Source organism: Dermacentor andersoni, chromosome 4, assembly GCF_023375885.2.
Source record: "Dermacentor andersoni chromosome 4, qqDerAnde1_hic_scaffold, whole genome shotgun sequence".
Lineage (NCBI taxonomy): Eukaryota > Metazoa > Arthropoda > Arachnida > Ixodida > Ixodidae > Dermacentor > Dermacentor andersoni.
The window spans coordinates 215428440-215449959 of NC_092817.1; the positions used below are offsets into that span (position 1 = coordinate 215428440).

The window sequence follows — 21520 nt, forward strand, 5'->3', positions numbered from 1 at the left end:
ACAAGTTCCTCGGTGAACAACATAAAAACGTAGCAACGCTGTGCGGCTTTTAAACCGAAGGTCTGCCTGGAAACAACCTAGCACTGGAATCGGCCGTTGAGAGTAGTCAAACAGACTAAGATGCGGAGCAGGCAGGAGCGGAACGCTCTGAAAATATCGACTGAATTCTTGCTCCAACAGGATTGAAACAGACGACCCTGAATCAACAAGGAATGTCAGTGACATTCGCGACTTGCACTTGAACATGAATTCTGCTACGCGCGGAACGTTGCACAGTCAAAACTTCCTCAGCACTGCTGGATGACGAAACATCTTCATGAAATTCAACTTCACGGACTCGGCCTTGCATTTGGGTTAGCTTGCGGTTGCATACCCTTTGAAAGTGGCCCTTGCGACTGCAAAATGAACAAGTCTTGCCATGTGCTGGGCACTGCGGCGCTGACGCGATGTGGTTCCGCGAGCCGCATCGGAAACAATGTGGCGAGCCGGAGCGGCTACTCTGTTCTCGGTTCCACTGCGGCGCACGTGAGCCGCCCGCGCTCCTCGTTAAATTCTGCTCTAAGATGGCTGCCGGTTGTGAATTCCTTTTTTTTGAAGAATGCGACGATGGTTTTCGACGCTGCCGCAATGAAATTGCTTCGACCGAGGCACAAAGCTCCTTTAGCTCTTCAGCCACCTGCTCAAACTGAAGTGCAATTCGAACAGAATTCTCGCATGAAAGTGTGGAACCCTCGAGCAGTAACCACTCACGTACGCGAGTGGAAGCTACGCCGCAACGAATTGATCCCGCAGAGCATCATCTTGCGAGGCAAACGAACAATGTGACGCTAGCTCCCGTAGAGCGGCAACAAAGTCATGAACGGACTCGCCTGTGTGTTGGCTGCGGCGCCGAAAGCGATGACGCTCGATGATAATAACATTGCGCGACGTCGAAAACTGGTGCCGTAACGCGGCGAGTGCAGGGTCGTATTCGTCAGGAGGGGCCACGACAGACTTGTCATCGGCGCGTGCTGCGGCACTTAGCGCGGCCGGTGCTGCGGCACTTGTCCCTGCATGTAGCGTCTGATAACTATGCTGGCCCTCCGTCCCCAAAAAATGCAAAAGAATAGCCTTGCGTTGCTCTGGCTTGTATTCGGGGGCTCGAGATGCTAGCAAGTACACGTTGAACATCTGCTCCCACTGCTCCCATGGCAATGAGGGACGGCCGGGTGTCGGAAGGAAAAATGGTGGCGGAGCAAGCCCGGTGAAGCTCATGGTGGGCGGATACAGACGGCGCAGCGGGGCTGGGGGTACGTTCTCGACATCCTCGTCGCCAATGTGGTATTGACCGAAGGTGGAAGTCAGACTCCAGCTGCCCCGAAGTAAAAAGCCGTTTATTTAACATATACAACCAATATATATATAATGAAGAACAGAAGTGCCCCCTGGGGAATAAAGAACTGAAATGAATAACGAAACTGAATATAACAGGTAGGGCCCTTGATATTTGGAGACAAGCTTGGATGAGAGTCCAGCAGGAATGGAAGGAACCCAAAGCCACTCAAGGGAGCCCGGACGAAAATGACAATGCAGGTGTTCGTCACCTCGAGATTTTTGTTGCCATTGGTCGACTGTAAAGCAACAGGTGAGCTGACGGCATTCCTCTGCACGGTGGGCAGCTTTGGAGATGGGCATACATTCGGATGAGTCGGGTCTGTACGGAAGAATGGTGTCAAGGGTAGTCGAAGGTTCGCGGCCATATAAGAGGGAGAATGGGGAGAAGTTTGTTGTCGCCTGTGGTGCAGTGCTGAAGGCGAACATGATGAATGGCAAAATGAGGTTCCAATAAGTGTGATCAGAGGCGATGTATTTGGAGAGCATGTCGCCAAGGGTGCGGTTAAATTTTTCCGTCAGACCATTTGTTTGAGGATGGTAGGCGGTGGTAGTGCGATGAACGATGCGACATTCAGGAAGGAGCGCATTTACGACTTCGGAGAGGAAGACACGTCCTCTATCACTCAAAAGCTCGCGAGGTGCACCGTAACGGAGAGTAAAGTTTTTCAGGAGGAAGCATGGTATATCACGAGGGGTGGCAGCAGGCTGAGTGGCTGTTTCTGCGTATCATGTCAAATGGTTGATGGCGACGACTATCCAGCGGTTTCTGGAAGCCGTGCTCGGAAGGGGTCCATACAGGTCAATGCCAATGCGATCGACGAGCCTGGCAGGAGACAGGATTGGCTGGAGTGGACCAGAGACATGCTGAGCGGGAACCTTGCGGCGTTGGCACTGAGGGCACAACCAAATGTACCTGCACACAAAGGTGTAAATGCCACACCAATAAAACATGAAGCGAAGCCAGGTGTACGTCTTGAAGACACCCACATGTGCACACTGCGGGTCAGTATGGAAGGCAGACCACATTTCACCACGAAGATGTCGAGGTATGACCAGCAACCACTTACGGATGTCAGAGGCGTAATTCCGGCGATAGAGAAGTCCATGCCGAATTTCAAAGTGATATACTTGACGGCGCAAAGCTCGAGAAGGTGAGAGAACAGTCGACAGGTTTGAAAGAAGGCAGATAAGAGCACTAATCCAGGCATCCTTGCGTTGCTCCGAAGCCATGTCGCAGCCTGCTGGGAAGGAAAATACTTGGTCAGCGGCAGAGAGGCAGGCATCGCTTTCGGTCAACATGGGCGAACGGGAAAGCGCGTAGGGCATCGGTGTGGCGGTGGCCAGACCTGTAGACAACATGCACGTTGAAATCTTGCAACTGCAAAGCCCAGCGAGCTAATCGACCTGAAGGGTCCTTCAACATGGACAGCCAACAAATTGCATGGTGGTCTGTAATCCCGTCAAAGGGGTGGCCATAGAGGTAGGGTCGAAATTTACCAAGTGCCCAGATTATGGCCAAACATTCCTTCTCCATAACGGAGTAATTCTTCTCGGCTTTGGTGAGGGCGTGGCTTACGTATGCAATGACGTACTCGTCAAATCTAGATTTGCGCTGCGCAAGTACAGCGCCGAGTGCAACACTGCTGGCATCGGTGTGCACTTCAATTGGAGCTGTCAGGTCAAAGTGACGCAGTATAGGCGGCGAGGTAAGTAGATGACACAACTATTGGAAGGCATCGTCACAAGTACACGACCAGGCGTAATGTTCAAATCGCTCCGTAGAAGCTGATTCAAGGGTGTGGTGATGGACGCAAAATTTCGAATGAAGCAGCAAAAGTAAGAACACAGGCGAAGGAAGCTGCGAAGTTCTTTTACGGAGGAAGGTTTGGGAAAATCAGCAACTACATGGAGCTTGGCGGCGTCAGGAAGAATACCGTGTTTAGATACTACATGGCCAAGCTGGAATTTGCAGGTACCTCTGCGCGACTATAGCCCCCGCAGGGTAGAGCTGGCAGCCCAAGGTTGACCACCACAGGAGGGGATTCTCTGATCGGCCAAGCAGTGCGGTTTTGAGATACTCCTTCCCCTGTTTCTTGTACTGGGACATGCCAACCAACTGCAGTCTTTCCTCTGAAGCCATCTTCACTTTTGAAAACGCAGCCCGCACACAGCATGCGTCTTCTTTGGTGCTCGCAGCGCTTTCATTCTCTCTGGCTTCTTCTGTCCCAGTTGGGTGCAGTTTTTCAACTGTACATCCGGAGTAGCACTTTGCATAGTGCGTTGCAGGTACCAGAGTGTTTTAAAAGCTTTGGAAATGACATTTTCAATGTGGGTATTCCATCATAGATCTGATCTAAATGTTATGCCTAGGTATTTATACTGATGGACTCTTTCAAGCATATAACCATTGATTTGATAATTGATCCCTTGAATTTCTTAGATGCTGAGCGAAATCAAACCCATGTCTCAAGGGTTTCTCAAGGTCAGCATTGGTAGGCTGCACACCACAAATTCACTGGGAATGTGCTGCTATCAATGAACACCTTTCATGCCAATGCTTTAATGAGCTGCACCACAAATGCACTGGGTATATGCCACTCGTCAATTAACCATTTGCCAATTTATGTCACTGAGTACGCGCCACTGCATGTGCAGCTAGTGAGGGAACAATTCCCAGTGTTCTCAGGTGTACCATGCTTCTCGCTTCGGAGGCCATGCGCGAACTTCTCGGCAGTGTCACTAGATGGTGCAGCGCATCCAAAAGGAAGTGCGCGAGAGGACCACAGCTGCCTCATGACGCGTTTCTCAGCACTCGCCCGCACCGGCGGTGCCAGACGGCATCGTGTGTTCTTAAGGAAGCAGGAAAGAGGAATCCTGCTGCAGTACACGCCTCATACTTGACTTGTTTCGATGGTGGCAATACGTTGTGTCACTGTATTGATTCAATGCTAATGCATAACTATCAACAGTTATACCATGTCAGACGTACCAGCCCAACAAGTAATGTTTTCAAGTAGCAGCCCTGAGGGAAGTTAGTGTGCTTGACAGTGGGTGGAGCATAGCCACACTTAGAAACACTGCACCGCATGTATTTCGCGTGTGCAACATTATACCTGGCGACAACTTTCCGTGCCAGCACAGCCAAAGCTATGCATAAGCACACGTACGTGCAAAGCTTCTGCTCTTGTTTTACAACACCAAGTAGTGCAGACATTTTTCTGGCAGTATATAGGACCAGGAAAACCAGACATGAAGACCGGAAAGCTAGGAAACCAGGAACAGGAAGAAACATAAATCCTTTTTCTAAGCAAGCTTATTATTTGTTATAAAATAAATTTTGAAGGAAAAAATAAAACAAATAATTGGTATGGTTCGCTTCACGCTAGGTAGCTGCCCGTTACATTCACAGACTACATGCAGATGCGCAGAAAAATATGTTTCCTTGGGCTCCGTAGCTTTTGCTGTGCTGCCACACAAGTGTTGCCACCGGGTGCAAAGAGCTGCCATTTTAATGAGAGTTTTAGACAGACAATGTGCAAGCACTATTGAAACAAACCAAAGAGTAGTAGGACTGTATGACTACATTTTCAAATACCAACCTTGCCATATGGAACAAGTCCTCAGTCAGTGTCATTATCTCACAAACGATTGTTCCAACATTCCTGGAACACACTTCTTCTAGAACTTTGTGTCTGCATTCGCTTATTTCACCCATATTGCACAGTGTTCATGTGACTGGTGTGCATGCAGTCCCAGCTGTTTTCACAAGGTGAACAACGGAGCCAGCCAAAGTGTCTGTGACTTAATCAGACACAAATCATCTTTGTCTTCAATTTTGGTTAATGTGTCATAAAAAAAAAATTAGGCACCTCAAATTTAATAATAATATGGCACTTCATTCTCATCTGCAAATGAAAGCCCTCTCTTAAAGGGTGAAATCATCCAAATGTAAGCATAAAACACTGACCTGTTGCGCAAGGTGTTGCCTGCTTCAGGACGGTTCATGACATCTCTCAGCGGTGGCAGCACCTGCAGCACAAGACAACCAACTTCGTTGCTTTTGTATAGTTTTAAGCTTTGCATGATGAGCCCACAATAAAAGCTAAACCTTGATATAGCGAATTTCAATGTAACTAAATTATCAATATAACAAAGTGTTTAACTTTTTGTAACCTCTTGTCCATAGAACATCATGTATTCAGAACCTTAATTTAACAAAGTATGCTTGTATGCGATTTCAATATAATGAAATTTTGCTTTCGCTGCAAAGCAATGCCGAGGCAATAAATGAAAACTTCCGTGGGTGCAGATGGTCAAATGGCTAAATTACAAGCGGCTGCTTGCAACCGCACCTCTCAAATTGCTTGCGGTGTGACAAAAGCAACTCGCTGAAGTGGAGTCGCAACATGTTCTGTATAAAGTCCAAGTCCAACAAGAGCCTGTCGGCCCTGTGCACTTTGTGCTTTAGGTGTGAGTGACAGCGTGCGAGGGTGAGACATGAAAGCCGGCGACTTCTCGAGTGCCACCTTCCCGCACAGGCAAAGGGGGAAGGGGTAAGTTGGTGCAGCCACGATTTTTGGTGCATGTCTCGGCCTGTGGCTGCGCATGGCTGTAGTGCAGCTCGGCGCATATGCATCCGCGAACCCTGCTTTAAAGGAGGTAATCTGCCTCGTGTGCAAAGAGTGGCCATGCCGAGACGGAGTGGCATCATGTAAGCTGTCTTACTGCGCATTTAATATTGGAGTTTGCATAATCTCATGTTTCGGCGACCCGTTGGAGATAGAGAGAGACGAAGCATTCGCTCCCTGCTGCCAGCACTTTTCGCGATACTGTCGTCTCAGTGCGGGCGACGCTATCAGCCGCGGGGGCTGAGTGAACGGAAAAACGTGGCTGGCTTCACTTAATTTGCACTGCTAATATGAAGAAATCGTCGACGTGCATGAAACCGCATCATTCATTGCGCCAACACCCAAATTTATCAAAATGAACTGTTTTCTCATTCAAATTTGCTTTTTTTCGACTGCCCAATAATTCCAAAAATCCTGCGTCCCTTTTCCTTGTAAGAAACATTTATTGGCAATTGTTCTTAATAAAAGGTCGAATATCAATACAATGAAATTTCGATATAATGAAGCAAATTGCCAATTTCACCTACTCAATTATATCGAGGTTTAAATGTAGTTTCATTACAAATTAGGGTAAACACAATAGCCTTAAGTTATTGGTGTTGGAATGTCACACAACAATCATGCTATGAGAATGCCCACTACGTAATAATGCTTTTCTAGTTGATCCTATATAGACCCATTTATCCAATTAGCAAACCGACTGCAACACTTTGGCTTATGGTCCACTTGGCTGCCTTTTATCAAGGGCCATTGACAAATTTTGTATTACTGTGACCATAAATTTCGGACAGGTGCACCTGATAGGCAAGAAAATCGGAACACATCTTGAGTTTCTATGGGACATAACACTTGTTTCGTACATAGTACAGCGGTAAATTTTTCCAACACCAAAACAAATATGGCCGTGTCCACTCGGAAAAAAGCACAAGCAGTGATTCACTTTTTGCATTTCAAGGGACACAATGGTAAAGAGATTCATGCCAAGCAGGTGGCAATGTACGGTCACAGTAGAGATGATTTCAATGCAGTCGAACAAGCCTGGATGATTAAGGATGAAGCAGCCCATGGTCACTCAATGGTCAAACTACAAACTGATGTACAAGTGGAGGCTCTAATGCTTTCTGTCTGGCAGACATCTGTTGACCAAATAGTGCAGCAATTTAATGTGTGTATCATACTTGGCCACCACGGAAGCAGACGAGCTGATAGCAGCGCATCCTTCTTTCCCCTAACCACTTCTGCGCATGTGGCACCCTCTCACACGAAGATATAAAAGCAACCACAATAAAGAGACAGCCAGTTTTTCGATGCCCAACCACTGTGTGTGTCGACTTGCTCAGAGGCACACAATACATGATGTCAGAAGTGCCCGCAGCCGCGCGGCAGGAAGCAAGCCATGGACTCCTTAGAACTGCCCTGCCCACTACAGTTGACCAGCAATGTCAGAAGGAACTGGGAACTCTTCAAGCAAAGACTGGACCTATTCCTGATGGCTACCTCGACAGACCATCCCAAGACAGAAGCGGTCAAGGCGGCCATCCTCCTGAGCGCCGCGGGTGACGAAGCGCCTGAGGTCTATAACAACTTCACATTCGCCGAAGGTGAGCTCAAGGATGACTACGAGACACTAGTGCGGAAGTTTGACGTATACTTTATTGAGCAAGGAAACGAGGTTTACGAACGCCATTTGTTCCGTATGCGAGTCCAAGATGAAGGAGAGCGATTCGAGCGGTTTGTACGTGACCCGAGGACACAAGCCAAACTTTGTAATTTCGGGACCCTTGAAGAGTCTCTGATTAGGGACCAGATTGTATTCGGGACTAATAACAAGACTGTCCGAGAGAAAATGTTGCGGGACAAAACCTTGACTCTACAAAAAGCCGAGAACATATGCAAAGCAGCTGAAGCGGCGGCACAACAAAATGCTGCATGGGCCAACAACACGTGCAAGTAGACTCCACTCGCCGATATGAACGCGGCAAAGAACAAAAAGGCCGGTGCAAGCACTGTGGTCGAGCGCACGCGCCACGGCAATGTCCAGCCTACGGAAAAACTTGCTACGCATGTAAAAAGCAGAATCACTTTTCATCGTGCTGCAAGAACCCGCAAGTTCACGGCATTCAGGAAAATCGTGAAGACAGCTTTGATGTCCTTGACGTCAGAATCTGTGGCGTATGCACAAAACCAGGGAAAGACTGGACAGTGCGTGGCAAGGTCTCTGGTCACGAGATAGAATTGAAAGTCGATACTGGTTCCCAAGCCAACTTGATTCTGCTTAGCATTTTTCAGCGCATCTCAAAAGTGAACACGTTGCGCAAGAGTGCAGCAGTGCTGACTGCCTACAACGGCTCCGAGATCAAGCATCTCGGTGTCGCCACTAAAGCACTAGAGATGAACGGTACCACGAGAGATACTGCCTTCTTTATCATCAAGAAAGTACGCCAAGCGATCATTGGCTTGAGCACATGCATCGAGTTCGGCATTGTCCCAGCAAACATCGACTCAGTCAAGCGAAGTGGAAATGCAGGGCCAGAAACAGAATTTGCACATCTTTTTCATGGAACGGGCTGCGTACAAAGAACGTACAAAATGGTTCTGCGACCAGACGCGGTTCCAGTCGTACAACCTGCTCAAAAAGTACCTTTGGCACTGAAGCAACCATTGCGTGACGAGCTGGCACGCATGGAGAAGGTGTCCATCATCGTCAAAGTAGAAGAACCCACCGAATGGGTAAGTCCTCTGGTTGTGGTAAGAAAAAAGAACGGCGCTCTCCGAGTATGCATGGACCCTAGAGAAGTAAACAAAAATATATTACGTGAGCACTACCCGATGCCTACCCGCGAAGATATAGAAAGTGAGCTTTCAGGTGCTCGATTTTTTTCGCGACTGGATGCCAACTCTGGTTTTCATCAGATACCCCTTGATGAAGCTACATCGCGCGTCTGCACGTTCGCCACTCCCTTCGGGCGCTATCGGTTCCTAAGGCTACCGTTCGGCATTTCGTCTGCCAGTGAGGTCTTTCAAAAGACACTGACTGAGATCTTTGAAAGTATCCCAGGAGTACGCGTTTACGTCGACGACGTCCTCATTTGGGGTGCTGACAAAACCCAGCATGACCAACGTTTGCGTGCCGCGCTAGAAAAGGCAGAAAAAGAAGGGCTCACGTTTAATCCTGAAAAATGTGCGTTTGGTATGAAGGAGATAACATTTCTAGGTGACATAATCAATAAAGGCGGCGTGCGCCCAAGCCCCGAGTTGATTGAAGGCATCCAAGCCATGCCCGTGCCGGAAGACAAAAATGCCGTGAGAAGAATGATGGGTGTCGTCAACTATTTCCGAAAGTATGTACACAGCTTAAGCGATAAAACGGCGTTGCTGCGAAGCCCTGTCAAGGACGATACGGTTTTTGAGTGGACTTTTGCCCATCGGCGCGAGTGGCAAGACGTCTGTGAGGCATTAACATCGCCGCCGCTCCTGGCGTTTTTTGATGAAACTAAAGAAACAAAGATCTCGGCAGACGCGTCAGCCATCGGCATTGGCGCGTCGCTATTGCAAAAACACCAGAATGAATGGCGCCCAGTGATGTACGCCTCGCGAACGCTAACTGATAGCGAAACGCGATATTCGCAAATCGAGAAAGAAACGCTTGGCATAGTGTTTGCCTGCGAAAAATTTCACCAGTTTACTTATGGCTGCAAGATCCTCATAGAGACGGATTACCGACCGTTGTTGGCCATTGCAAAAAAATACATCAGAGAAATGCCACTCCGGCTACAGCGTTTCTTTGTTCACTTTCTAAAATACAATTATGACTTGCAGTTCGTTCCTGGAAAGGACCTGCTCCTGGCTGACATGCTCTCCCATGCGCCCTCCCTTTCACCAAACCCGGAAGCAATGGAGGACATCGAGGTCCATGCAGTTCGTCTAGTCTCGTGCATGGTAACCCCATCAACAAAACGTCGCCTTCAGGACGAGACACTATCGGATCCCTATCTGAGTGCTGTAATGCATCAACTGTCGCGTGGAACAACGGTTCAAGGGGAATTACGTCCGTTTACGGCTGAGCTATCTGTCATTGACGGGATACTACTGAAAGGATGCAAAATTGTCATACCCAAGTCCATGAGGAGCGAAATGCTAACAAAGGTACACGCAGGTCATCTGGGTATGAATAAGTGCAAGGCAAGAGCGCGCGCTCTTATTTTGTGGCCTGGACTAGACAGCAGCATTGAATCAATGATTCGTTCGTGCAACGCATGCCAGAAATATGCGTACAAGCAGCAGTCCGAGCCCCTTATTTCGCGCCCACACCTAGTATGCCGTGGTACAGAGTAGGCATCGACATATTCCATTTTGCCGGGGAAGAGCATCTAGTAGTGTTCGATGTGCACTCCAATTTTCCTGAAGTGGAAAAGTTATCTACAATGACGGCCCATGAGGTGGTACAAAAAACATCCGCGATATTCGCACGCTACAGGATCCCTGTGCAAGCACTTACAGATAATGGGCCTCAATTTGCATCCAAAGAGTTTGCAGACTTTGCAAGGCGATATGATTTTGAGCACATTACATCAAGCCCACGATTTCCGAGATCAAATGGACCTGCTGAAAAGGGAGTACAGATAGTTAAGCGCATTATGAAAAAGACCACTGAATCTTGCGACGATTTTTGGTTAGGACTCTTGTCTTATCGTGTGTCTGTACTAGAGGATGGCCATTCACCTGCCCAACTGTTACAGGGACGGCGCCTGCGCACCAACGTTCCAGAATACAGCACTGAGCTGGGATGCCCAATAGTCAAGCATCAACAGCGGGCCACGGGCAAAACGCTGCACCCTTTGCAGCAAGGAGACACGGTACGCATACTGGATGACAACTGGTCACGTAAGGCAAGAGTGCTTCAAGAAGCGGCTCCCCGGTTCCACATCTTGGAGACGGCGGATGGAAGGCTTCTAAGGAGGAACAGACAACACCTGCTGCAAACGCGGGAAAAATACCGCAGGGTAGACGAAGATGACAACAGCAACGCTGAAAATAGTAGCTTACAAAATGAAAGACAGGAGCCTCCAGAACAAGGCCAAAGTGCACCCGGGTTAACTCGTCATCCGCAAGCCAACATACAGGTCTTCCCCAAAGTGGAGACATCGGAAGCAGAGCCCTGCAGGTCGACCCGTCAGCGCAACAAGCCTCAACGGCTGCAATACAAAGCAAATTTCTGTCAAGTCTCCTAGCTTTTTTTTTTCTTTTTTTTTTCGTGCCTTGTGGTCATCAAGTCCTTTTATTTTTTTTTTGTTAAGGGAAAGGAGATGTATCATACTTGGCCACCACGGAAGCAGACGAGCTGATAGCAGCGCATCCTTCTTTCCCCTAACCACTTCTGCGCATGCGGCACCCTCTCACACGAAGATATAAAAGCAACCACAATAAAGAGACAGCCAGTTTTCTGATGCCCAACCACTGTGCATGTCGACTTGCTCAGAGGCGCACAATACAATGTGAATACAGGCTCAGGTTAAATTCTCGCCCAAGTCTCATTGCTCTATCTCTGCTTCTTTAGAGCAATAATACGATCTTGATCAATGCCCCTCGTAAATGCCAGAGCCACAGCAGTAAATCCTCATTAAATCGAACTCCGATATAAAAATGTTTGGTCAAGTCAAAATTTTTTCACAGCATCAACTTTATGTATTTTTCACCACTCATCCTTTGTGCCAAACTTCAGGTCCCTTGAAATCTTGACTGCGAAAATACCAACGTAGGCACCCATCGGTTTCCATAGTTTGTCTGAAGTTGCGATGTCACCACAACGTGAGAATAGAATTTTGCAGCCATGAAAATTTTATATAAATGGCATCAACAAACTTTGGCAAGTACCTTGTGGTTGTGCCTAGTTGAGTAATCTCTTGTAGGAGAGGCCCTGACGTCGCTTTCAGAGAAGCCTCCTCCTTGTAGCAGCACGTCCAGCTTATGGGGTGACTACCCGTAGGTTTTCATAGTTTGTGTGAATTTGCGATGTCACCACAAAGTGACAACAGAATTTTGCAGCCATGGCAATTACCTTGCGGTTGTGCCTGGTTGAGTAATCTCTTGCACGAGAGGCTTTGATGTCGCTTTCAGAGAAACCTTTTCCTTGAAACAGCATGTTCAGCAGAACTGATAGTTGGGCGAGTTGGTACGAATTCATAGTGAAATATTTTGCCCGCACAATTGACAAGGACAGAGTGAAGGCGGACGCTCGTGTGTCCCCCTTCACTGTGTCCTTGTCAATTGCGCACGCAAAATATTTCAGCATGTCCAGTTTATGGGGCAACTACTAATACTCCTCCCTAACTGACCTTATAATGCGATTAAAATTTTTTTGGGAACTTCGCCCAGTTTCTGGTATGTCCCTCTGTCCACTTGTCTGCATCTAACCTGTTTCCCACCAACTTGGGACCCAGGGTAGATCATGGTCTAATGGGTATGATGATGATGATGAATGTGATGCTTTATGGCATAGGGTCAAGCGTGGCCAAAGAGTGCCAGGCCAATGTTAACTAGTTGGCAATGGAACGATGAACTACGAGAGGTAGATGCGACGTGGCTGTAAAGGGGCCTAAAGACTATAATGAAGGTGCCCAGTAAAACAACGGACAAAGGAAGGAGACACCGTACAACCACGTAGGTGCACTAACAACTGAGCGTTTTATTTTTTGACACAGGAATAAATAGCTGCTGTCAAGGATCAAAACAACAAGAAGAAACAGGGCCGTCATCTGCATCACACTAGGAAACCACAATACAGAACAACTTCTAAGTGCCGCTCCCAAGATACGCCAGTTCCTTTGTCGATAGAGAAGCTGAGGCTTCACTGATACAATTAGCACAACGCTTCTTGATTTCAAGCGTTTCCAATATTTCCCTTGTCAGTTGATCATCAGCTCTGTTCAAAACACAGGTTCTATGAAAATCTGGAATGCACTTGTGAGCCTTACAATGCGCATTAGTGTGAGCGGAGAGCTGGTTTTTCCTCTGATATCGATGCTCATGCAAACAGTCATTCAGACATCTGGCTGTTTGGCCAACATATTGTCGCAGCACTGCGCAGCTGAGGCAGAGAAAGAACTAGTGTGCGCGCATGATCTCGAGGTACTCTGCGCCGGCTGAGCCTGGCATGTAGCTTCCCTCTCGGACCTCGTTTCACCCTGTAAATAAACATAATTCGTAACATCTTTGGTGGACGGGCGGGGTGAATCTTGGACGATCCTGGACGACCCAGCTCTACCAACTGTCCGACGGAGTAGACGCTTGGCCAGATTACGACCAGAAGCAGCGGACATGGCCGATTCCGGAGAAGGAAATGACGACTACACCTGCGGCGGACCAGACAGCAATCACGCAGGTAAGGCTGGCTACTGGACACCGTTGCGAGAGCCACCCACCTTTTCGGGGAAGGCAAACGAAGACGTCGACGACTGGCTTAAACACTACAACAGAGTGAGTCGCCACAACCACTGGAGCACTACGAAGCAGCTCCATAACATGTTTTTTTTTTTTCTCGCTGGAACCGCGCTCCTCTGGTTTGAAAGCCACGAGAGCATTCTGACAAACTGGGATAATTTTGTAGAAGAATTCACTAAGTGCTTCGGGGACCCGATCTCTAAGAAAAAGAAGGCTGAACAGACGCTTTCTCGACGAGCTCAATTACCTGGCGAAACGTGTAAAACGTACATAGAGGCTGTTCTGAAATTATGCGGAATCGTCAACGTTACCATGACAGACGAAGATAAAGTAGGACATCTGCTTAAAGGAATCGCTGAAGAAGAAGAAGAAGAAACTTTAGTAAAGAATAGTCCGGCAGTTCTTGATGTGGTGGCCTCAGGTGACGGCATGAAGTCCTTGGACTCGAGCGGCATCTTCGGCTTGCCGGACGGCCCAGGGCTTGTCTGCCAGCTCTGAACTTCTAAAAGCCGCCTCCCAGCGGCGGTGACGCCTACGGAGAAGGTCCCCGGCGGCTCCCGCATCCGGGGCGGCGTCGGGAAGAAGCGAGCTCGAGCCTTCTCCTACTCTGGCAACGGCCGCGATTATGGATGGTCGCCAACAAAGTTGGTTTGATTACCGTTGTTGCCGGCACACTCCCAGAGCATGTGTCGCAGCGTTGCTCTCTGTCCGCATGTTTTACACGCGTCTATTGGATAGAAATGCGGATAGCAGTGGTGTAAGATAGCAGGGCTAGGGTAGGTGTGTGTCTGGAGCAAGCGTAAAGTTACGGCCTCGTTCCTGTTCAATTTATCGTGCGGTGGCGGGAATGTGCGTCTTTCGAGTCTGTAGTGTTGGGTGAGGTCTCTGAACATGGTTAGGCGATTGCCCCACGCCAAGTGTGTTTCTTGTTGCTGTGTTTCTGTTGTAGCGTCCCGACCCCGCAGATCCGATGCCCCGCTCTCGGGGGCGGAGGTGGCCACATGATGTTTATAATTTTCTTATAATGAAGAAAGATCTTAGTACTCCATCTGATCTGAAGAAACACTGCCGGGCGTTTGAAGTGCTGAAAATGAGAAGGATTGGGCTAAAGTTTGGACGCTTGGACAATGTTACTACTATTGCAAGTGTGTTCCTCACAACCCACGATGACATCTCCTCGGTGATTCGGCAAGTGGTTAAAGAAGAAGAGCTTGAATGCCTTAAAGTTGTTGACGACGCTCATGTGTGCCATCAGTGTGCATTTGATCATCGCTCTCGTGAGCCACCGGCCACCTGGGCACCTCAGAGTTACCAAGAACCTCGCAGGACCTATGCTGATCGTATGGAGAGCAGCAACTTGCCACCGCAACCGACAAGTCTGGGACGCCAACAAGATACACCACAACAATTTGTTCCGCGGGCTCTTCCCTCGTACAACCAGCCTAAGAGTATATTTCTACCCATGACACCCATGTCACCGGTGTCACCTGCGACAAGCCGCGACTACTGCATTTGCTACAGCTGCGGTGTGCCTGGACACATTGCTAGGTATTTCCACCGCTGCCAGCAGCGTGCTCCACGGTTTAATTCCTACACACCCCGCGTGCCCGCTGACGAGCCCTGGCCGTATCCCAGTTCCTTCCAGTGGCTGCAGCAGAGACGCGCGAACCGCAGTGACTACCCCGTTTCCGATCGCAGCCTCACACCACCACCGACAAGACAACAACGCTCTCCATCACCTCATCATCGCTCGCTATCACCGCCGCCGCTGGGAAACTAGCTGGTGCGACCGACGGGGGTGAGGCCGCAATATGTTCATCTTCATCAAGACCCCCTTATGTAAAATTGTTTAAAAACAAAGTGTGCGTTTTAGTTGAGAATGTGAGTGCTTTTGCTTTAGTTGACACCGGGGCGGCAGTTTCTGTTATGAGACTGTCCTTCAAAAATCGTCTCGGACAAAAAGTTATGTTTTCTTGGGATTGGAACGCTACCTTTTGTGGAGTTGGCGGGGAAATGTTACGCCCACTTGGGGTCTGTTCTGTTTCAGTTAGGATAGTGGACCAGACATTTCAAAGTGAATTTACTGTGCTTGCACGTATAACGCATGACATTATTTTAGGAATTGATTTCTTGCGTTAGTGGGGGGCAACTTCGGATTGTGGAAGTGGCGCGATTTCTCTTCGCCGCGACGCACGAACTTCAATGACAGATAGCACCAGTGATACCGCCAACGTTCTCTCCATGTCGCAAGATGTGTGTTTGCCCCCTCAGACTGCAATGTTTGTACCTGTCAATACTTCTCGCCCTCGTACAGGTTCTTGTTGTGGTTTAGCCGAGCCCGATTACAACAATGCACTCAAGAAAAATGCGATAGTCCCTCGCTCCCCCATCACCAATAATGGTTGTACTCGTTTGTGGACAGTGAACGTTTCAACCCAATCTATAACATTGCCGCTAGAACTTAAACTGGCAAGTTTTGATGAACAAGCCATTGTCAGCATCAGAACGGTCAAAATGTCAACTGCCGAAAAATAATCCAACCCCGATTCCAACCATGATAATTCTGCTGACTCTAAGCGCATGATTAACAAGTCGCTGTCTTCTAGTGAGCAGTGTCCGCTGGAAGCTGTGCTCGCTCGCTATGCCACAGTGTTTGATTTTGCTCAAGGCCAACGAGCGTCCCATACACCACCGGCGTCTCGTATGCAACACCGCATCCATACAGGGCAAGCAATGCCAATTCATCAAAAGCCCTACTGCGTTTCACCTTCAGAGAGAAAAGTCATCGCCGAGCAGGTCAAAGAAATGTTACAGAAAGAAGTGATCCAGGAATCATGTAGCCCTTGGGTCGCTCCTGTGATCCTAGTCAAGAAAAAAGACAACTCATGGAGATTCTGTGTGGACTATCGCCGCCTAAACACCGTCACAAAAAAAGACGTGTACCCCTACCACGAATAGATGACGCCGTCGACTGCCTTCACTCCGCATCATATTTCTCTACTGTTGATTTAGGGTCAGGATATTGGCAAATTCCCATGCACCCCTCAGACAAGGAGAAGACAGCCTTCATGACACCTGACGGTCTCTTTGAGTTCAACGTTTTGCCCTTTGGCTTATGCAACGTTACAGCGACATTCTAGCGATTTATGGATACCGTGCTCCGCGGACTCAAATGGGAAATTTGCATGTGCTACTTAGACGACGTCATTATCTACGGCCGGACATTTCACAAGCACGATCAGTGCCTGTCGATTGTTCTTGACTGTATCCAGCAAGCTGGCCTTATTTTAAATTCGAAGAAATGTCATTTCGGTGAGCGTCAAGCCCTCGTGCTAGGCTTTTTGGTCGACAAAGACGGCATACGACAAGACCCTGAAAAGATAGCAGCGGTTCGCGACTTCCAACAGCCACAAACGATGAAAGATCTGCGAAGCTTTTTGGGCCTTTGCTCATATTTCCGGCGCTTTATCAAGAATTTCGCACAGCTTGCCTCTCCTCTGACGTCTCTCCTTCACAAAGACACCCCATACTTGTGGACCGCGGACTGCGAGTCGGCGTTTCAACAGCTCAAATTTTTTTTGACTTCTGGACTGGTACTGAGGCATTTTGATCCGGAGGCGTCAACTGAGCTGCACACTGACGCCAGCGGTGCGGGTGTTGGCGCTGTGCTTGTTCAGCTCTGCGGTGGCCATGAGCATGTCATTGCCTACGCTAGTCGGACACTAACAAAAGTGGAGACAAACTACACCGTTACTGAACTCGAGTGCCTAGCAGTCGTCTTCGCCATTCAGAAGTTCCGTCCGTATCTACGTGGCCGTGCATTCACGATAGTGACTGACCATCATTCACTCTGTTGGCTGGTTGGGCTGCGTGACCCGTCTGGCCGGTTGGCCCGCTGGGCTTTGTGCCTTCAAGAATACAGCTTTTCCATTACCTACAAGAGCGGACGCTGTCACACGGATGCTGATTGCCTATCCCGTCTCCCTTCGCCGCACACTAAAGCTGAGGATGATTGACTTCGATAACTACCTAGTTTCCATCTCTTCAGACTTTCCAGACCTGCGTACCTTCGAGAGCGAGCAACGTTGCGACCCTACTTTGAAATCCCTACAGGCATGTGAGCCAGCAGGAACAACACCGTTTACTTTTCGTAATGGTTTTCTGTACAAAAAAAGATTACTCGGCTGATGGTAACCCATTGCTACTAGTTGTGCCCGAAAACCTGCGCTCTGCTGTCCTTCGTTCTATGCATGACGATATCACATACGGGCACCTTGGCTTTGCACGCACACTACACCAACTTAGAGATTTTTCTGGCCCAAGCTCTGGAAAACAACGAAACAGTATGTCGCCAGCTGTACTGTTTGCCAGAGCCACAAGCAAACGATGACGGCCCCAGCAGGCTATTTACAACCAGTTAGGCCACCGACGTTACCCTTTGAAAAAGTCGGCATCGACTTGGTTGGCCCGCTCCCAAAGATGTGAGCTGGCTACCGCTGGATTATAGTATGTGTACATTATCTTACTTGCTACACGGAAACGGCGGCACTTCCATCTGCCACTGCAGCAGATGTCTCTTCATTTTTGTTGCATCACGTCATACTCCGTCACGGCGCTCCCCATGTTGTCATCAGTGACCGTGGACGGCAATTCACCGCCGACGTCGTTGAAGAACTTTTACGGCTTTGTGGTTCTGCATATCGTCATTCCACTCCTTACCACATGGAAACCAATGGCCTCACGGAGCGGACGAATCGAACCCTTACCAACATGTTATGAATGTATGTCGCTGCTGACCACAAGAATTGGGACGCCGTCTTACCTTTTGTAACGTACGCGTACAATAGTGCCAAGCACGAAGTTACTGGATATGCGCTGTTCTTTTTGATGTATGCATGCGCTCCCCAGAGCTTTCGTGCCAAGAAGATCCTTCCATCGGCCAAACTCTGTGTCAAGCTGGGGAAGCCCGTTGACTGGCGCATCTTAGGACATTGTCCTCACAAGGCAACAGCAAGATTCGCTATGATGCGCAGCATATCCCCGTCAGCTTTACTCCCGGTGATTATGTTTGGTTGTGGACACCTGTTCGCAAAAAGGGATTGTAACGCAAGTTTCTCGCCACTTAAACCGGACCATTCGTTATACTCAGCCGCTTGAGTGATGTGAACTATGTCGTCACCAAAGTGACGGCAAGTAATCGGTGTTCACGGGCGACGCAAGTTGTTCACGTGGCCAGACTCAAGCAATGCTATCACAGGTCCTTTTAACTTGCTCAGCGAACTTCGTCTGCCCCCGGGGAAAATGTCGTAGCACTGCACGACTGAGGCTGATAAAGAAGAAGTAGAGCGTGCGCGCGTGATCTCGGGGTACTTTTCGCCGGCTGGGTCTGGCCTGTAGCTTCCCTCTCGGACCTCGTTTCACCCTGTAAATAAACATCATTCGTAACAATATGATGAACCACACGACAAGGGAACGGAATAAACTACTATCTTTACACATCCGACATGCTTCTGCCCATTTTTTTTTTTGCGCACACCTGTTTATTTTCCCGACGTCCTGCGTTCACCTTGGCACACATCAAACCAAGATGTTTTGGAGCGGAAAATTAAGCCCAAACACCAGCTCGCTTGCCTACTTTTTTCAGATTGAGATATACCGTGAACATATGGAATGATAGCACATATGGAATGATAGTTTTTTTAAGCATAAGCAGGAAATTGCCCATAAGCTGAAAAATACTGGGATCTCTACTAGAGAAGATTTTTCGCTAGCTACTCGACAGGCACGTAAGAAGTTGCTTCACTTTGCCAGAGAACGTAATTGTCCTTACAAACTGAATGTCGACAAACATCTTATCTATAATATCATATATTTACGACAGTCGTTCTGATTCTGTTCTGATCCTGATCTGATCCTGCTCTATAGCTAGTTGCCGATGTGCGGAGTGCTAAAGTCAAGCCCAGCGGCCATGAACTTCACATGCACGTTCACTTTCAGTATCATTTACTAACATCCACAGTCTGTTGCCAAATGTGCCCTGCTTGAATCATATCATGAAGATAGCAAGTCTGATGTTGTATTGCTAATTGTTAGATACGGGACCATTTCCTGAGCCTACTTCGAGTTCACCAGACCACATCGAATCGCACCACAGCTAATTAAGGAGTGCAGAAGCACGGATACCACATTCCTGAGGCGCGGCACGTGCAAACAAGTTGGCGGCCCCCACTTCGTGTGCCGCAGGTGGAGCTATTCACTGCTTGACTCTTTCCAAAAGTGAAGCGAGAGCCTGGCACTGTTGCAGGTAAAGTGGGTCCCGAAGCAAGACGGGTGTAATGCACCGTGAAAATCTGGCAGCGTCGCCCCCATCCGCCTATTGTGACAGCGCATTGCAAGTCAGCAAGGCAAGACCGCAGGGAGAAGTAAGCCCTCGGACATTGGGGGACCAAGCAGCGACTCTTTTCGCCAAGTGTGACTCCATCGCACGAGCGCCTACCATTGGCCGAAAATGACGACACCCGAGCGGGCTCGCCGACTGGCCGAAAATGGCGTCACCTGAGCGGGCTCTCCCATTGGCCGAATGTGACGTGTCTTCGAGACACCGAAGGGCTTAAAAGACGCAGACCGGGAGCAGCAAGAGAGCAGACCTAGAGGGATTCCTTGATTCATCTCTTTCGAGCTTCTTGCCACGGGCCGCAGCGTCCGAGTTGCTGTCGGCCCGTAATGACTCTAAGACTGTTAATTGACTCTCACTGTAAATAATGTAAATAAACCTCCCAAGTTTTCATCCCGACGTCCTCCTCAACTCTTACATAATCGAGACCTGGCTTCACACTGATGTAGGTGACTCCGAGTTATATCATATTTCTAATCAGTATGCCATTTATCGCTATGATCGATCACATAAGGGTGGCGGCGTGTTGGTGGCCATCAATAAAACTATACCTTCTTTCCTTGTTGACACTGCTCTTGAGATAACTTAGGTGGCTTGTCTTACATTATACGGGAAGTTACTGATGGGCGTTTGTTATCACCAACCTGCCGCTGACTGCTTGCTCGCGTCTGATCTTCATAAAAGTATTTCCAGGGCCCTTTAACAGTTTGCCACTAAAAAAATCTACCTATTCAGTGATTTCAATTTCCGATATTAATTGGCCTCGCTTGTCTTCATCGATCGTTCATTCACGTGATTTTATTGAGCTGTGTTTAGAGTTCAATCTTACCCACATTGTTTCTGAGCCTACTCGCGGCACTAATATACTAGACCTTATTCTCACAACAGAGCCACATAGCATAAGCCCTGTCGTGCAGCTTGATGGCTTTAGTGACCATAACCTACTGCGGTTCTCAATTGATATTCCACTGAAATTTGCTGGTGCTGAATGTAAGATTATCAGGGATTACAACAAGGAAAATTACGAACAAACGAACAATGAACTTGAGTTTTTCTTTCAGAAAACATTTCTTCCATCATTCTTAAAGAATTCTGTTGAAGCGTATTGGAATTCATTTAGAAATATTATGTCACTTCTAGTAGATAAATATGTGCCACTAATCACTATATCTAATGAAAGACATAACCCATGGTTTAATAAATTGCTTAGATCACTCTGAAATAAAAATAAAAGGTTATACGCTTCTGCTAAATGGCTATCACATCCTTTGTTATGGTCTATATATAAGGATTGCTTAAAATCTTACTGCCTTGCAATATCTAAAGCAAAAAAGAAGTATTTTTCCAAAGATCTGTCCCACTTTACACACTAACCCTAGAAAGTTTTGGCGAGCTATCTTTCCTGATCGTGACAGTAATACTGTGACATTACATAACGCTGACAATGTTCCTGTCTTTGCACCCCAGTGTGCTTCAACTTTCAATTCGTTTTTTTGCTCTGTGTTCACTAATGAAGACCGCTCCTCCATTCCCTGTGTCTCCGACTTTGATTATCGCTTCATGTCCTCTATAAATATTACTGCTGAAGGCCTTTCAAAACTAATACACGATCTAAAGGTGCGTACATCTTGTCGCATTGACAACATTAATTCTAAAATTCTGAAAACACGTCAGCTATATCCAG

General features: G+C 48.0%; 1 protein-coding gene across 1 annotated transcript in view; it reads right to left on the reverse strand.

The window, feature by feature from the left end:
• The window catches only part of ric8a (ric8 guanine nucleotide exchange factor A), a 326541-nt gene that overhangs the window by 35846 nt on the left and 269175 nt on the right, over positions 1–21520 (reverse strand). Inside the window, exon 12 of the mRNA XM_055074787.2 lies at positions 5342–5403. Within this exon, the coding sequence (XP_054930762.2) occupies positions 5342–5403 (62 nt within the window). The remainder of the gene's footprint in view (positions 1–5341; positions 5404–21520) is intronic.